Raw genomic sequence first — 17,437 nt, 5'->3', positions numbered from 1 at the left:
GTCCCTCACTGTTCAAATAAACCTACCATTAAAATGATAGACTGATCATGTCTTTGTCAGTGGGCAAACGTACAAAATCAGCAGGGGATCAAATACTTTTTTCCCTCACTGTATATACACACACACATATATGTATGTATAGAAGGACACTAACATTAATGTTTTATTGTGGGGGTTTTTTACCTTCCAAAGTGGCTCCCATGTTCCTTGGGAAGAAAGCACAGAGGACATCAGTCATATCCATCTTTGATGACAGCAGGTAAGCTTATTACAGACTTGCAGCTTATTACCATAACACTGGTTGGTCTCTATTCAAAATTTTAGCAGACCTCAACAAGACCTTACACCCCTATTGTGCCTCTAACCCATTCTAGCCGTGATGGTTCAGAGAACTCTCAGGATGACGAACAGTTCCGAGCCCGCAGGGAGTTCCTGAAGAGTGGCCTCCCAGAGTCCTTCAAGAAGCAGGTAGCCAAAACTGCTGCCACCAAGGAGGCCTATGCTGTCTCCTGCTCCTCCTTCCAGCCTGTAGTGCACGTGCTGCAGACGTCACAGGGTACGTTGTTCTCCTTGCTAGCTCTGTCCCTTCCATCCAAATTGTCTTATTAGTTGTATAATGCATAAAGGGTGCCACACACTGATGTTTAGATTTTTTGAATGGCCATTTTACTAACATAAATCTTAAGCAACTGATAGATAATGAGTGTGCACTGCACTGAGATTTTTATTAAATAATTTGTGTGCCATAACCTGTATTTGAACCGGCAACCTTTGCCTTTTCAGCGTGCCTCCTGTTCAAAGTGTTCCCTCTGTGTTCTCCATCTAATAAATTTTTATTTGACAGACTGTCCTCTCTGGAGTCTACCATGGCCTGTTTCTCCTCGCTTACACTTCCTGAAGGAGCTTTGCTGTCTACCATCAAACCAGCTTCCATCCCTCGATAGTTCCACTTGCTTTAAGACTGAGCCAGCCTCCAGAGCCCACACTGAAAGGGTATGTTGTAATATTATTTTACACATTTCATATTTCACTGGTAATAATCCATGTAATACAGTGGGGGGAAAAAGTATTTAGTCAGCCACCAATTGTGCAAGTTCTCCCACTTAAAAAGATGAGAGAGGCCTGTAATTTTCATCATAGGTACATGTCAACTATGACAGACAAATTGAGAAAAAAAAATCCAGAAAATCACATTGTAGGATTTTTATAGAATTTATTTGCAAATTATGGTGGAAAATAAGTATTTGGTCACCTACAAACAAGCAAGATTTCTGTCTCTCACAGACCTGTAACTTCTTCTTTAAGAGGCTCCTCTGTCCTCCACTCGTTACCTGTATTAATGGCACCTGTTTGAACTTGTTATCAGTATAAAAGACACCTGTCCACAACCTCAAACAGTCACACTCCAAACTCCACTATGGCCAAGACCAAAGAGCTGTCAAAGGACACCAGAAACAAAATTGTAGACCTGCACCAGGCTGGGAAGACTGAATCTGCAATAGGTAAGCAGCTTGGTTTGAAGAAATCAACTGTGGGAGCAATTATTAGGAAATGGAAGACATACAAGACCACTGATAATCTCCCTTGATCTGGGGCTCCAAGCAAGATCTCACCCCGTGGGGTCAAAATGATCACAAGAACGGTGAGCAAAAATCCCAGAACCACACGGGGGGACCTAGTGAATGACCTGCAGAGAGCTGGGACCAAAGTAACAAAGCCTACCATCAGTAACACACTACGCCGCCAGGGACTCAAATCCTGCAGTGCCAGACGTGTCCCCCTGCTTAAGCCAGTACATGTCCAGGCCCGTCTGAAGTTTGCTAGAGTGCATTTGGATGATCCAGAAGAGGATTGGGAGAATGTCATATGGTCAGATGAAACCAAAATAGAACTTTTTGGTAAAAACTCAACTCGTCGTGTTTGGAGGACAAAGAATGCTGAGTTGCATCCAAAGAACACCATATCTACTGTGAAGCATGGGGGTGGAAACATCATTCTTTGGGGCTGTTTTTCTGCAAAGGGACCAGGACGACTGATCTGTGTAAAGGAAAGAATGAATGGGGCCATGTATCGTGAGATTTAAAGTGAAAACCTCCTTCCATCAGCAAGGGCATTGAAGATGAAACGTGGCTGGGTCTTTCAGCATGACAATGATCCCAAACACACCGCCCGGGCAATGAAGGAGTGGCTTCGTAAGAAGCATTTCAAGGTCCTGGAGTGGCCTAGCCAGTCTCCAGATCTCAACCCCATAGAAAATCTTTGGAGGGAGTTGAAAGTCTGTGTTGCCCAGCGACAGCCCCAAAACATCACTGCTCTAGAGGAGATCTGCATGGAGGAATGGGCCAAAATACCAGCAACAGTGTGTGAAAACCTTGTGAAGACTTACAGAAAACGTTTGACCTGTGTCATTGCCAACAAAGGGTATATAACAAAGTATTGAGAAACTTTTGTTATTGACCAAATACTTATTTTCCACCATAATTTGCAAATCAATTCATTAAAAATCCTACAATGTGATTTTCTGGAGAAAAACATTCTCATTTTGTCTGTCATAGTTGATGTGTACCTATGATGAAAATTACAGGCCTCTCTCATCTTTTTAAGTGGGAGAACTTGCACAATTGGTGGCTGACTAAATACTTTTTCCCCCACTGTATTTACTGGTGTAGTTTTGTTTGAGTTAATCAACTTTAGATAATTGAATAATCTGTTCTGAACAGGGGTCTGGCTGGCGAGAAGATTTCTCTGAGCCCGTTCGTAAGCTCCTAATGGGGGAGATCAGTGCATCCAACCCTCCTTTCCCCGTCCAGCGGTTCCTCACACGCTTCCTGACGAGGCGGACGGACCACCTCCAGCAATGCACAGCTTCAGAGGCAGACCCCGGCAACAAACTCCCCAGCAGTGCCCCAGCATCGACAGAGCCTGTTGGGGGGAAGAGGAAGAGAGTGGAAGAGGGTGAGGGGGCCGTGGGAAAGGTGGCCAAGAAGCAGAGGTCCAGGAGGTCAGAGGAGGAGAAGATAATTGTGATCGACGGGGACACCATCTCCCCCGAACCTGAGCCACCCAGGAGGGGAGGGCGAGGGAGGAGGCGCAAGCAGCAGGAGAATGAGATGAAAACACCCCTCCCCTCCCAAAAGGACCCTGTGGTACTCCTGGAGGACTCTCCACTGGCTGGTAACTCTGTCAAAGATGGTAAGAGGGCAAATAAGAAATGTAGTTCTCTGTAAAACCTCTTATCTTGCAGTATCAGTGGTAGCCAAAACATGGCCTTTCAGTTAGACGTTTAAATGTACTTCCTTCCCCTTTTCATGAGATTACACAATCAATTTTTGAATAGTCTCTAGTAACTGCCTTTTTATTCCACCAGACTCTGTAAAAGAGGATGTGTTGTGGACAGAGAAGTACCAACCACAGCACTCCAATGACATCATAGGCAACACTGCCTCAGTGAGGAGGCTGCACAGGTAAGGGACTGTGGTGTATCTACAGAATGAGTCAACTGAATAGCTCAGTAGCTAGGTGTACTAGGCATACTGCTGACTCTACACAGGTATTACAGATATACAGTGCATGGCCAAAAGTATGTGAACACCTGCTTGTCGAACATCTCGTTCCAAAATCATGGGCATTAATATGGAGTTGGTCCCACCTTTTGCTGCTATAACAGCCTCCACTCTTCTGGAAAGGCTTTCCACTAGATGTTGGAACATTGCTGCGGGGATTTGCTTCCATTCAATCACAAGCATTAGTGAGGTCGGGCACTGATGTTGGGTGATTAGGCCTGGCTCGCAGTCGGCATTCCAATTAATCCCAAAGTTCTTCCATGTTGATCTTGACAAACCATTTCTGTATGGACCTCACTTTGTGCACGGGGGCATTGTCATGCTAAAACAGGGAAGCGCCTTCCCCAAACTGTTGCCACAAAGTTGGAAGCACAGAATTGTCTAGAGACGTTTCCAATTCACAATAACAGCACTTAAAGTTGACTGGGGCAGCTCTAGCAGGGCAGAAATTTAACGAACTGACTTGTTGGAAAGGTGGCATCCTATGGCAGTGCCACGTTGAAAGTCACTGAGCTCTTCAGTACGGGCCATTATACTGCCAATGTTTGTCTATGGAGATTGCATGGCTGTGTGCTCGATTTTATACACCTGTCAGCAACAGGTGAGGCTGAAATAGCCGAATCCACTAATTTGAAGGGGTGTCCACATACTTAGTGTATGAATCAATAGCTTTATGAGCTTGATTGAAAGCCCTTGTGTGTTAGGTGCCATTAATTCAATTAATTTGTCAAGTAATTTTGCATAAACCGATCCGTTTGCAGTTGGCTGAGGGAATGGAAGCTCAGAGCTGACCGGGAAGAGAGGAAAAAACGGAAGGAAAAGAAACAGGAGGATGACAGCAATGGTAAGAGACAGTCACCTTGCAAAAAATGGTGGAGCCCTCTCTTCTAAGATTTTGATCTTGTATTTTCAGTTAGGACTGTGACTGTTTTGAGTACAAACAAATGTTTCCCTCCTTTGAAATAGTTACATCGTCCTACGTAAAAGTAACTTTTTTCGAAGTTACCACAGAGTAAACCTAAAGCAGCCTGATGTTCCCCTCTTGGCCACACAGACTCATGGGACACTGAAGACGGGGACTCTCAGGAGGGGGAAGACTTTATGTGTAACACCCTGCTGATCACTGGTCCCACGGGGGTGGGCAAGACCGCTGCCGTCTACGCCTGCGCCCAGGAACTCGGTTTTAAGGTCTGTTCACTCTTTACTCCACTTGCCTAACACAGCGGTCACCAACCTTTTATGCTTTATTGTGACCCACCGGTCTCTATTAAAAAGCTGATTTTTATCATGTTCTTTCTGCATACTAATTTGAATGCACTCACTTTACACTCTGAATCAATCAATCAATCAAATTCATTTTTAAAGACCTTTTTACATCAGCAGATGTCACAAAGTGCTATACAGAAACCCAGCCTAAAACCCCAAACGGCAACCAATGCAGATGTAGAAGCACGGTGGCTAGGAAAAACTCCCTAGAAAGGCATGAACCTAGGAAGAAACCTAGAGAGGAACCAGGCTCTGAGGGGTGGCCAGTCCTCTTCTGGCTGTGCTGGGTGGAGATTATAAGAGTACATGGCCATTAAGGCCAGATTGTTCTTCAAGATGTTCAAACTTTCATAGTTGACCAGCAGGGTTAAATAATAAATCAAATGTTATTGGTCGCATGCATACACATATTTAGCAGATGTTAGTGCGGGTGTAGAGAAATGCTTGTGTTCCTAGCTCCAACAGTGCAGTAGTATCAAATAATTAATGGACAGCCAGGAGTCATCAGGCCAAGTAGTCCTGAGGCATGATCCTAGGGCTCCGGTCCTCCGGGAGGGAGAGATGGAGAGAGAGAATTAGCGAGAGCATACTTAAATTCACACAGGACACCAGATAAGACAGGAGAATTACACCAGATATAACAGACTGTCCCTAGCCCCCCGGCACATAGACTATTGCAGCATAGATACTGGAGGCAGAGACGGGTGGGTCGGGGGACACTGTGGCACCATCCGACGATACCCCCGGACAGGGCCAACCAGGTAGGATATAACCCCACCCACTTTGCCAAAGCACAGCCCCCACACCACTTGAGGGATATCAACAGACCACCAACTTACTACCCTGAGACAAGGCTGAGTATAGCCCATGAAGATCTCCCCCACCGCACGAGCCCGAGGGGGCGCAAAACTGGACGATCACGTCTGTGACTCAACCCACTCAAGTGACGCACCCCTCCTAGGGACGGTATGGAAGAGCACTAGTAAGCCAGTGACTCAGCCCCCGTAATATGTTGAGGTAGAGAATCCCAGTGGAGAGAGGGGAGCTGGCCAGGCAGAGACAGCAAGGGCGGTTCATCACTCCAGTGCCTTACCGTTCACCTTCGCACCCCTGGGACCTACTGAAGAGATGAGTCTTCAGTAAAGACCTAAATGTCGAGACCGAGTCTGCGTCTCTCACATGGATAGGCAGACCATTACATAAAAATTGAGCTCTATAGGAGAAAGCCCTGCCTCCAGCTGTTTGCTTAGAAATTCTAGGGACAATAAGGAGGCCTGCGTTTTGTGACCGTAGTGTACGTGTAGGTATGTACGGAAGGACCAAATCGGAGAGATAGGTAGGCGCAAGCCCATGTAATGCTTTGTATGTTAGCAGTAAAACCTTGAAATCATCCCTAGACTTACAGTGGGGGAAAAAGTATTTAGTCAGCCACCAATTGCGCAAGTTCTCCCACTTAAAAAGATGAGAGGCCTGTAATTTTCATCATAGGTACACGTCAACTATGACAGACAAATTGAGGAAAAAAAATCCAGAAAATCACATTGTAGGATTTTTAATGAATTTATTTGCAAATTATGGTGGAAAATAAGTATTTGGTCACCTACAAACAAGCAAGATTTCTGGCTCTCACAGACCTGTAACTTCTTCTTTAAGAGGCTCCTCTGTCCTCCACTCGTTACCTGTATTAATGGCACCTGTTTTAACTTGTTATCAGTATAAAAGACACCTGTCCACAACCTCAAACAGTCACACTCCAAACTCCACTATGGCCAAGACCAAAGAGCTGTCAAAGGACACCAGAAACAAAATTGTAGACCTGCACCAGGCTGGGAAGACTGAATCTGCAATAGGTAAGCAGCTTGGTTTGAAGAAATCAACTGTGGGAGCAATTATTAGGAAATGGAAGACATACAAGACCACTGATAATCTCCCTCGATCTGGGGCTCCACGCAAGATCTCACCCCGTGGGGTCAAAATGATCACAAGAACGGTGAGCAAAAATCCCAGAACCACACGGGGGGACCTAGTGAATGACCTGCAGAGAGCTGGGACCAAAGTAACAAAGCCTACCATCAGTAACACACTACGCCGCCAGGGACTCAAATCCTGCAGTGCCAGACGTGTCCCCCTGCTTAAGCCAGTACATGTCCAGGCCCGTCTGAAGTTTGCTAGAGTGCATTTGGATGATCCAGAAGAGGATCGGGAGAATGTCATATGGTCAGATGAATCCAAAATATAACTTTTTGGTAAAAACTCAACTCGTCGTGTTTGGAGGACAAAGAATGCTGAGTTGCATCCAAAGAACACCATATCTACTGTGAAGCATGGGGGTGGAAACATCATTCTTTGGGGCTGTTTTTCTGCAAAGGGACCAGGACGACTGATCCGTGTAAAGGAAAGAATGAATGGGGCCATATATTGTGAGATTTTGAGTGAAAACCTCCTTCCATCAGCAAGGGCTTTGAAGATGAAACGTGGCTGGGTCTTTCAGCATGACAATGATCCCAAACACACCGCCCGGGCAACGAAGGAGTGGCTTCGTAAGAAGCATTTCAAGGTCCTGGAGTGGCCTAGCCAGTCTCCAGATCTCAACCCCATAGAAAATCTTTGGAGGGAGTTGAAAGTCCGTGTTGCCCAGCGACAGCCCCAAAACATCACTGCTCTAGAGGAGATCTGCATGGAGGAATGGGCCAAAATACCAGCAACAGTGTGTGAAAACCTTGTGAAGACTTACAGAAAACGTTTGACCTGTGTTATTGCCAACAAAGGGTATATAACAAAGTATTGAGAAACTTTTGTTATTGACCAAATACTTATTTTCCACCACAATTTGCAAATCAATTCATTAAAAATCCTACAATGTGGTTTTCTGGATTTTTTTTCCTCATTTTGTCTGTCATAGTTGACGTGTACCTATGATGAAAATTACAGGCCTCTCTCATCTTTTTAAGTGGGAGAACTTGCACAATTGGTGGCTGACTAAATACTCCCCACTGTAACAGGAAGCCAGTGTAGAGAGGCTAGCACTGGAGTAATATGATACATTTTTTTGGTTCTAGTCAAGATTCTAGCAGCTGTGTTTAGCACTAACTGAAGTTATATTTAGTGCTTTATCCAGGTAGCCGGAGAGTAGAGCATTGCAGTAGTCTAATCTAGAAGTGACAAAAGCATGGATTAGCTTTTCTGCATCATTTTTGGACAAAACGTTTCTGATTTTTTGTAATGTTACGAAGATGGAAAATAGCAGTCCTTTAAATATTCTTGATATGTTCGTCAAAAAAGATATCAGGGTCCAGAGTAACGCCAAGGTCCTTCAGTTTTATTTGAGACGACTGTACAACTTTCAAGATTATTGTCAGATCCAACAGCAGATCTCTTTGTTTCTTGGGCCCTAGAACTAGCATCTCTGTTTTGTCCGAGTTTGAAAGTAAAACATTTGCTGCTATCCACTTCCTTATGTCTGAAACACAGGCTTCCAGGGTAGGCAATTTTGGGGCTTCATCATGTTTCATCGAAATGTACAGCTGTGTGTCGTCCGCATAGCAGTGAAAGTTGACATTGTGTTATGGAATGACATCACCAAGAGGTTGTGTATATATGTGTGTGTGTATATACAGTGGGGGAAAAATGATTTAGTCAGCCACCAATTGTGCATGTTCTCCCACTTAAAAAGATGAGAGAGGCCTGTAGTTTTCATCATAGGTACACGTCAACTATGACAGACAAAATGAGAAGAAAAAAATCCAGAAAATCACATTGTAGGATTTGTAATGAATTTATTTGCAAATTATGGTGGAAAATAAGTATTAGGTCAATAACAAAAGTTTCTCAATACTTTGTTATATACCCTTTGTTGGCAATGACACAGGTCAAACGTTTTCTGTAAGTCTTCACAAGGTTTTCACACACTGTTGCTGGTATTTTGGCCCATTCCTCCATGCAGATCTCCTCTAGAGCAGTGATGTTTTGGGGCTGTCGCTGGGCAACACAGACTTTCAACTCCCTCCAAAGATTTTCTATGGGGTTGAGATCTGGAGACTGGCTAGGCCACTCCAGGACCTTGAAATGCTTCTTACGAAGCCACTCCTTCGTTGCCCGGGCGGTGTGTTTGGGATCATTGTCATGCTGAAAGACCCAGCCACGTTTCATCTTCAATGCCCTTGCTGATGGAACGAGGTTTTCACTCAAAATCTCACGATACATGGCCCCATTCATTCTTTCCTTTACACGGATCAGTCGTCCTGGTCCCTTTGCAGAAAAACAGCCCCAAAGCATGATGTTTCCACCCCCATGCTTCACAGTAGGTATGGTGTTCTTTGGATGCAACTCAGCATTCTTTGTCCTCCAAACACGACGAGTTGAGTTTTTACCAAAAAGTTCTATTTTGGTTTCATCTGACCATATGACATTCACCCAATCCTCTTCTGGATCATCCAAATGCACTCTAGCAAACTTCAGATGGGCCTGGACATGTACTGGCTGAAGCAGGGGGACACGTCTGGCACTGCAGGATTTGAGTCCCTGGCGGCGTAGTGTGTTACTGATGGTAGGCTTTGTTACTTTGGTCCCAGCTCTCTGCAGGTCATTCACTAGGTCCCCCCGTGTGGTTCTGGGAATTTTGCTCACCGTTCTTGTGATCATTTTGACCCCACGGGGTGAGATCTTGCGTGGAGCCCCGTGGTCTTGTATGTCTTCCATTTCCTAATAATTGCTCCCACAGTTGATTTCTTCAAACCAAGCTGCTTACCTATTGCAGATTCAGTCTTCCCAGCCTGGTGCAGGTCTACTAAAGGAGGACAGAGGAGCCTCTTAAAGAAGAAGTTACAGGTCTGTGAGAGCCAGAAATCTTGCTTGTTTGTAGGTGACCAAATACTTATTTTCCACCATAATTTGCAAATAAATTCATTAAAAATCCTACAATGTGATTTTCTGGATTTTTTTCCCTCAATTTGTCTGTCATAGTTGACGTGTACCTATGATGAAAATTACAGGCCTCTCTCTCATCTTTTTAAGTGGGATAACTTGCACAATTGGTGGCTGACTAAATACTTTTTTCCCCCACTGTGTGTGTGTATATGTGTGTGTATGTATGTATATATGTATATATATATATATACATACACACACACACACACACTACTGTTCAAAAGTTTGGGGTCACTTAGAAATGTCCTTGTTTTCGAAAGAAAAGCAATTATTTTGTCCTTTAAAATAACATCAAATTCATCAGAAATACAGTGTAGACATTGTTAATGATGTAAATGGCTATTGTAGCTGGAAACGGCTGATTTTTAATGGAATATCTACATAGGCGGACAGAGGCCCATTATCAGCAATGGCACGTTGTGTTTGCTAATCCAAGTTTATCATTTTAAAAGGCTAATTGATCATTAGAAAACCCTTTTGCAATTATGTTAGCACAGCTGAAAACTGTTGTGCTGATTTAAAGAAGCAATAAAACTGGCCTTCTTGAGACTAGTTGAGTATCTGGAGCATCAGCAATTATGGGTTCGATTACAGGATCAAAATGGCCAGAAACCAATAACTTTCTTCTGAAACTTCTCAGTCTATTCTTCTTCTGAGAAATGAAGGCTATTCCATGCGAGAAATTGCCAAGAAACTGAAGATCTCGTACAACGCTGTGTACTGCTCCCTTCACAGAACAGCACAAACTGGCTCTAACCAGAATAGAAAGAGGAGTGGGAGGCCCAGGTGCACAACTGAGCAAGAGGACAAATACATTAGTGTCTAGTTTGAGAAACAGGCGCCTCACAGGTCCTCAACTGGCAGCTTCATTAAATAGTACCCGTAAAACACCACTCTCAACGTCAACAGTGAAGAGGCGACTCCGGGATGCTGACCTTCTAGGCAGAGTTGCAAAGAAAAAGCCATATCTCAGACTGGCCAATAAAAATAAAAGATTAAGATGGGCAAAAGAACACAGACACTGGACAGAGGAAGATTGGAAAAAAGTGTTATGGACAGATTAATCAAAGTTTGAGGTGTTCGGATCACAAAGAAGAACATTTGTGAGACTCAGACCAAATGAAAAGATGCTGGAGGAGTGCTTGATGCCATCTGTCAAGCATGGTAGAGGCAATGTGATGGTCTGGGGGTGCTTTTGTGGTGGTAAAGTGGGAGATTTGTACAGGGTAAAAGGGATCTTGAAGAAGGAAGGCTATCACTCCATTTTGCAATGCCATGCCATACCCTGTGGACGGCGCTTGATTGGAGCCAATTTCCTCCTACCACAGGACAATGACCCAAAGCACAGCTCCAAACTATGCAAGAACTATTTAGGGAAGAAGCAGTCAGCTGGTATTCTGTCTATAATGGAGTGGCCAGAACAGTCACCGGATCTCAACCCTATTGAGCTGTTGTGGGAGCAGCTTGACCGTATGGTATGTAAGAAGTGCCCATCAAGCCAATCCAACTTGTGGGAGGTGCTTCAGGAAGCATGGGGTGAAATCTCTTCAGATTACCTCAACAAATTGACAACTAGAATGCCGAAGGTCTGCAAGGCTGTAATTGCAGCAAATGGAGGATTCTTTGACGAAAGCAAAGTTTGAAGGACACAATTATTATTATTTCTATTAAAAATCCATTATTTCTAACCTTGTCAATGACTACGTTTCCTATGCATTTTGCTATATTTCCTATTCAAACTTATTTCATGAGCGAATTTCTTGTGACAAATGTTTTGTTTTTAGGGATGTGACTGCATCTAGGGTATTACGCAAGGTTAAATTTAGATCCTCAGTTTGGTGGTTAAATGATTTTTGTACGTCCTTGGGTAGTTGGAGGGAGTCTGGAAGGGCATCTAGGAATCTTTGGGTTGTCTGAGAATGAATGAATGAATATATATATATATATATATATATATATATCTCAGCAAAAAAAGAAACGTCCCTTTTTCAGGACCCTGTCTTTCAAAGATAATTTGTAAAAATCCAAATAATTCACAGATCTTCATTGTAAAGGGTTTAAACACCGTTTCCCATGCTTGTTCAATTAACCATAAACAATGAATGAACATGCACCTGTGGAGCGGTCGTTAAGACACTAACAGCTTACAGACGGTAGGCAATTAAGGTCACAGTTATGAAAACTTAGGACACTTAAGAGGCATTTCTACTGACTCTGAAAAACACCAAAAGAAAGATGCCCAGGGTCCCTGCTCATCTGCGTGAACGTGCCTTAGGCATGCTGCAAGAAGGCATGAGGACTGCAGATGTGGCCAGGGCAATAAATTGCAATGTCCGTACTGTGAGACACCTAAGACAGCGCTACAGGGAGACAGGATGGACAACTGATTGTCCTCGCAGTGGCAGACCACGTGTAGCAACACCTGCACAGGATCGGTACATCCGAACATCACACCTGCGGGACAGGTACAGGATGCTCAGACTGTCCGCAATAGGCTGAGAGAGGCTGGACTGAGGGCTTGTAGGCCTGTTGTAAGGCAGGTCCTCACCAGACCTCACCGGCAACAACATCGCCTATGGGCACAAACCCACCGTCGCTGGACCAGACAGGACTGGCAAAAAATTCAAGATGACGGTCAATCACCCTCGGTCTGGGGCTCCATGCAAGATCTCACCTCGTGGGGCATCAATGATCATGAGGAAGGTGAGGGATCAGCCCAGAACTACACGGCAGGACCTGGTCAATGACCTGAAGAGAGCTGGGACCACAGTCTCAAAGAAAACCATTAGTAACACACTACGCCGTCATGGATTAAAATCCTGCAGCGCACGCAAGGTCCCCCTGCTCAAGCCAGCGCATGTCCAGGCCCGTCTGAAGTTTGCCAATGACCATCTGGATGATCCAGAGGAGGAATGGGAGAAGGTCATGTGGTCTGATGAGACAAAAATAGAGCTTTTTGGTCTAAACTCCACTTGTTGTGTTTGGAGGAAGAAGAAGGATGAGTACAACCCCAAGAACACCATCCCAACCGTGAAGCATGGAGGTGGAAACATCATTCTTTGGGGATGCTTTTCTGCAAAGGGGACAGGACGTCTGCACCGTATTGAGGGGAGGATGGATGGGGCCATGTATCGCGAGATCTTGGCCAACAACCTCCTTCCCTCAGTAAGAGCATTGAAGATGGGTCGTGGCTGGGTCTTCCAGCATGACAACGACCCGAAACACACAGCCAGGGCAACTAAGGAGTGGCTCCGTAAGAAGCATCTCAAGGTCCTGGAGTGGCCTAGCCAGTCTCCAGACCTGAACCCAATACAAAATCTTTGGAGGGAGCTGAAAGTCCGTATTGCCCAGCGACAGTCCCGAAACCTGAAGGATCTGGAGAAGGTTTGTATGGAGGAGTGGGCCAAAATCCCTGCTGCAGTGTGTGCAAACCTGGTCAAGACCTACAGGAAACGTATGATCTCTGTAATTGCAAACAACGGTTTCTGTACCAAATATTAAGTTCTGCTTTTCTGATGTATCAAATACTTATGTCATGCAATAAAATGCAAATTAATTACTTAGAAATCATACAATGTGATTTAGATCCCGTATCTTACAGTTGAAATGTACCTATGATAAAAATTACAGACCTTTACATACTTTGTAAGTAGGAAAACCTGCAAAATCGGCAGTGTATCAAATACTTGTTCTCCCCACTGTACCTACAATCTAAAAGCATGGTTTTCTGTATACCAGGGAGCTAATTTCTTGTGACAAATGTTTTGTTTTTAGGGATGCGACTGCATCTAGGGTATTACGCAAGGGTAAATTTAGATCCTCAGTTTGGTTAAACAATTTTTGTACTCCGACGTCCTTGGGTAGTTGGAGGGAGTCTGGAAGGGCATCTAGGAATCTTTGGGTTGTCTGAGAATTTATAGCACGGCTTTTGATGATCCTTGGTTGGGGTCTGAGCAGATTATTTGTTGCGATTGCAAACGTAATAAGATGGTGGTCCGATAGTCCAGGATTATGAGGATTTTTTTTCCGATACACAATTTATTCCACAGGACAAATCTAGATCCAGGGTATGACCGTGGCAATGAGTAGGTCCGGAGACATGTTGGACAAAACCCACTGAGTCGATTATGGCACCAAAAGCCTTTTGGAGTGGGTCTGTGGACTTGTGAATATTAAAGTCACCAAAAATGTGAATATTATCTGCCATGACTACAAGGTCTGATAGGAATTCAGGGAACTCAGTGAGGAATGCTGTATACGGCCCAGGAGGTCTGTAAACAGTAACTATAAAAAGTGATTGAGTAGGCTGCATAGATTTCATGACTAGAAGCTCAAAAGTTGAAAACGCAGTCGTTTTTTATATATTTTTATTGAAATTTGCTTTCGTAAATGTTAGCAACACCTCCGCCTTTGTGGGATGTGCGGGGAATATGGTCACTAGTGTAACCAGGAGGAGAGGCCTCATTTAACACAGTAAATTCATCAGGCTTGAGCCATTCTTCAGTCAGGCCAATCACATCAAGATTATGTTCAGTGATTAGTTATTTGACTATGACTGCCTTGGAAGTGAGGGATCTAACATTAAGTAGCCCTATTTTGAGATGTGAAATATCACAATCTCTTTCAATAATGACAGGAATGGAGGAGGTCTTTATTCCAGTGAGATTGCTAAGGCGAACACCGCCATGTTTATTTTTGCTCAACCTAGATCGAGGCACAGATACAGTCTCAATGGGGATAGCTGAGCTGACTACACTGACTGTGCTTGTGGCAGACTCCACTAAGCAGGCTGCCTGGCCTGTATCCTATCTCATTGTGGAGCTAGAGGAGTTAGAGTCCTGTCTATGTTGATAGATAAGATGAGAGCACCCCTCCAGCTAGGGTGGAGTCATCACTCCTCATCAGGCCAGGCTTGGTCCTGTTTGGGTGAGTCCCAGAAAGAGGGCCAATTATCTACAAATTCTATCTTTTGGGAGGGGCAGAAAACAGTTTTCAACCAGCAATTGAGTTGTGAGACTCTGCTGTAGAGCTCATCACTCCCCCTAACTGGGAGGGGGCCAGAGACAATTACTCGATGCCGACACATCTTTCTAGCTAATTTACACGCTCTGAATTAAGTGCACTAACTCTTTTGACTCATCACATGCGCTGCTGCTACTGCTTATTATCTATCTTGTTGCCTAGTCACTTTATCCCTACCCATATGTACATATGTACCTCAATTACAGTACCCTGGACCCAATGTTCCCTCAAATCCGCGCGCAGCTCCCCCAGGACTGCCACGCAGAAGAAATGTCAGCTGGTGCAGAGAAGCACGAGATTGAACTTTTTTCCCTGTTTGTTAACACTATCAACATTTCCCTTTACTGTGGCAATTGTGATCGAATCAACGCAATATTTGCCACGTTCAATGCAACATACCGAAACAAAACGAACTATGCAGGAGATTTTGTTGTAGGCAGAACGCATCGGAGTAGGATTCTATTGCATTGACAAGCACGACTCAGGCCCGTACTCTACACAGACCGGTGCACCATAACCAATCAGAGCTGCAGTAGGCCTATATCCAAATAGACCATTGCCATATATGGATTTGTGCCATTCACTTTGAACTGGACATTTATTACAACGAGCGGTTTTGAGATCAAAGCGAGAGCTGCATGTAGCCATGTGTGCACAATTTTACATATCCTTTGCTAGTTAATGAGTTATTAGCCCAGTTATATATCATTTGTAGTCAGCAATGGGGGAGTGATTGCTTCCTACAAGAGCACAAAACGTGTGCATTTCTCGACATCTTTGAAAGGGGAGTCAGGTAAAGAGCTTTTTTTTGTCTTAAAGGGGCAGTGTTGTATTTCGAGACAGGCTTGAATAAGCTAAGTAGCCAATAGGCAGAGGGTAGCATAATTTGCCTGATTCTTTGTAATAATGGTATGGGAATAATTATGCATTTTATTTTGTAAAGTGGTTTCTTGCATCAAACAACACAACAACATTTTCAGTCACCTCCTTGTCTGAAGGACAAGTGGATAAACAGGTTGATGTCAATCCCTGCATGTTTTTTTCAAAAGTCTCATGGAATGTAGGCCTACATTGAGCACCACACATTGTCTGTTACTGTAGGATGAATGATAGAACAGCTACAGTGCCTTGCAAAAGTTTTCATCCCTCTTGATGTTTTTCCTATTTTGTTCCATTACAACCTGTAATTTAAATTGATTTTTATTTGGATTTAATGTAATGGACATACACAAAATAGTCAAAATTGGTGAAGTGAAATGAAAAAAATAATTTGCACAAAAAAAAATGCACAAAAAAAAATAACTGAAAAGTGGTGAGTGCATATGTATTGCTATGAAGCCCCTAAATAAGATCTGGTGCAACCAATTACCTTCAGAAGTCTCATAATTATTTAAATAAAGTCCACCTGTGTGCAATCTAAGTGTCACATGATCTGTCACATGATCTCAGTGTATATATATACACCTGTTCTGCAAGGCCCCAGAGTCTGCAGCACCACCAAGCAAGCGGCACCATGAAGACCAAGGAGCTCTCCAAACAGGTCAGGGACAAAGTTGTGGAGAAGTACAGATCAGGGTTGGGTTATAAAAAAATATCATAAACTTTGAACATCCCACGGAGCACCATTTAAATCCATTATTAAAAAATGGAAAGAATATGGCACCACAACAAACCTGCCAAGAGAGGGCCGCCCACCAAAACGCACGGACCAGGCAAGGAGGGCATTAATCAGAGGCAACAAAGAGACCAAAGATAACCCTGAAGGACCTGCAAAGCTCCACAGCGGAGATTGGAGTATCTGTCCATAGGACGCCTTTAAGCCGTACACTCCACAGAGCTGTGCTTTACGGAAGAGTGGCCAGAAAAAAGCCATTGCTTAAAGAAAAAAATAAGAAAAAACGTTTGGTGTTCGCCAAAAGGCATGTGGAAGACCCCCCAAACATTTGGAAGAAGGTACTCTGGTCAGATGAGACTAAAATTGAGCTTTTTGGCCATCAAGGAAAACGCTATGTCTGGCGCAAACCCAACACCTCTCATCACCTCGAGAACACCATCCCCACAGTGAAGCATGGTGGTGGCAGCATCATGCTGTGGGGATGTTTTTCATCGGCAGGAACTGGGAAACTGGTCAGAATTCAAGGAATGATGGATGGTGCTAAATACAGGGACATTCTTGAGGGAAACCTGTTTCAGTCTTCCAGAGATTTGAGACTGGGACGGAGGTTCACCATCCAGCAGGACAATGACCCTAAGCATACTGCTAAAGCAACACTCAAGTGGTTTTAGGGGAAACATTTAAATGTCTTGGAATGGCCTAGTCAAAGCCCAGACCTCAATCCAATTGAGAATCTGTGGTATGACTTAAAGATTGCTGTACACCAGCGGAACCCATCCAACTTGAAGGAGCTGGAGCAGTTTTGCCTTGAAGAATGGCCAAAAGTCCCAGTGGCTAGATGTGCCAAGCTTATAGAGACATACCCCAAGAGACTTGCAGCTGTAATTGCTGCAAAAGGTGGCTCTACAAAGTATTGACTTTGGGGGGGGGGGTGAATAGTTATGCACGCTCAAGTTTTCAGTTTTTTTTGTCTTATTTCTTGTTTGTTTCACAATAAAAAATATTTTGCATCTTCAAAGTGGTAGGCATGTTGTGTAAATCAAAT

The 17,437-nt window shown here is 44.0% G+C and overlaps 1 protein-coding gene across 1 annotated transcript in view; it reads left to right on the top strand.

Annotated features, from left to right (window-relative positions):
- The window catches only part of LOC311101663 (ATPase family AAA domain-containing protein 5-like), a 36,476-nt gene that overhangs the window by 5,957 nt on the left and 13,082 nt on the right, over nt 1-17,437 (top strand). Inside the window, exons 6-12 of the mRNA XM_084142810.1 lie at nt 193-259; nt 375-556; nt 845-993; nt 2,721-3,192; nt 3,368-3,464; nt 4,325-4,407; nt 4,618-4,751. Of these exons, the coding sequence (XP_083998936.1) occupies nt 193-259; nt 375-556; nt 845-993; nt 2,721-3,192; nt 3,368-3,464; nt 4,325-4,407; nt 4,618-4,751 (1,184 nt within the window). The remainder of the gene's footprint in view (nt 1-192; nt 260-374; nt 557-844; nt 994-2,720; nt 3,193-3,367; nt 3,465-4,324; nt 4,408-4,617; nt 4,752-17,437) is intronic.

Source organism: Coregonus lavaretus (genome assembly GCF_964263955.1).
Source record: "Coregonus lavaretus genome assembly, chromosome: 2".
NCBI classification, from domain to species: domain Eukaryota; kingdom Metazoa; phylum Chordata; class Actinopteri; order Salmoniformes; family Salmonidae; genus Coregonus; species Coregonus lavaretus.
The sequence above is the reverse complement of the archived record's forward strand: the minus strand, read 5'-3'. Positions and strand labels throughout refer to the sequence as shown.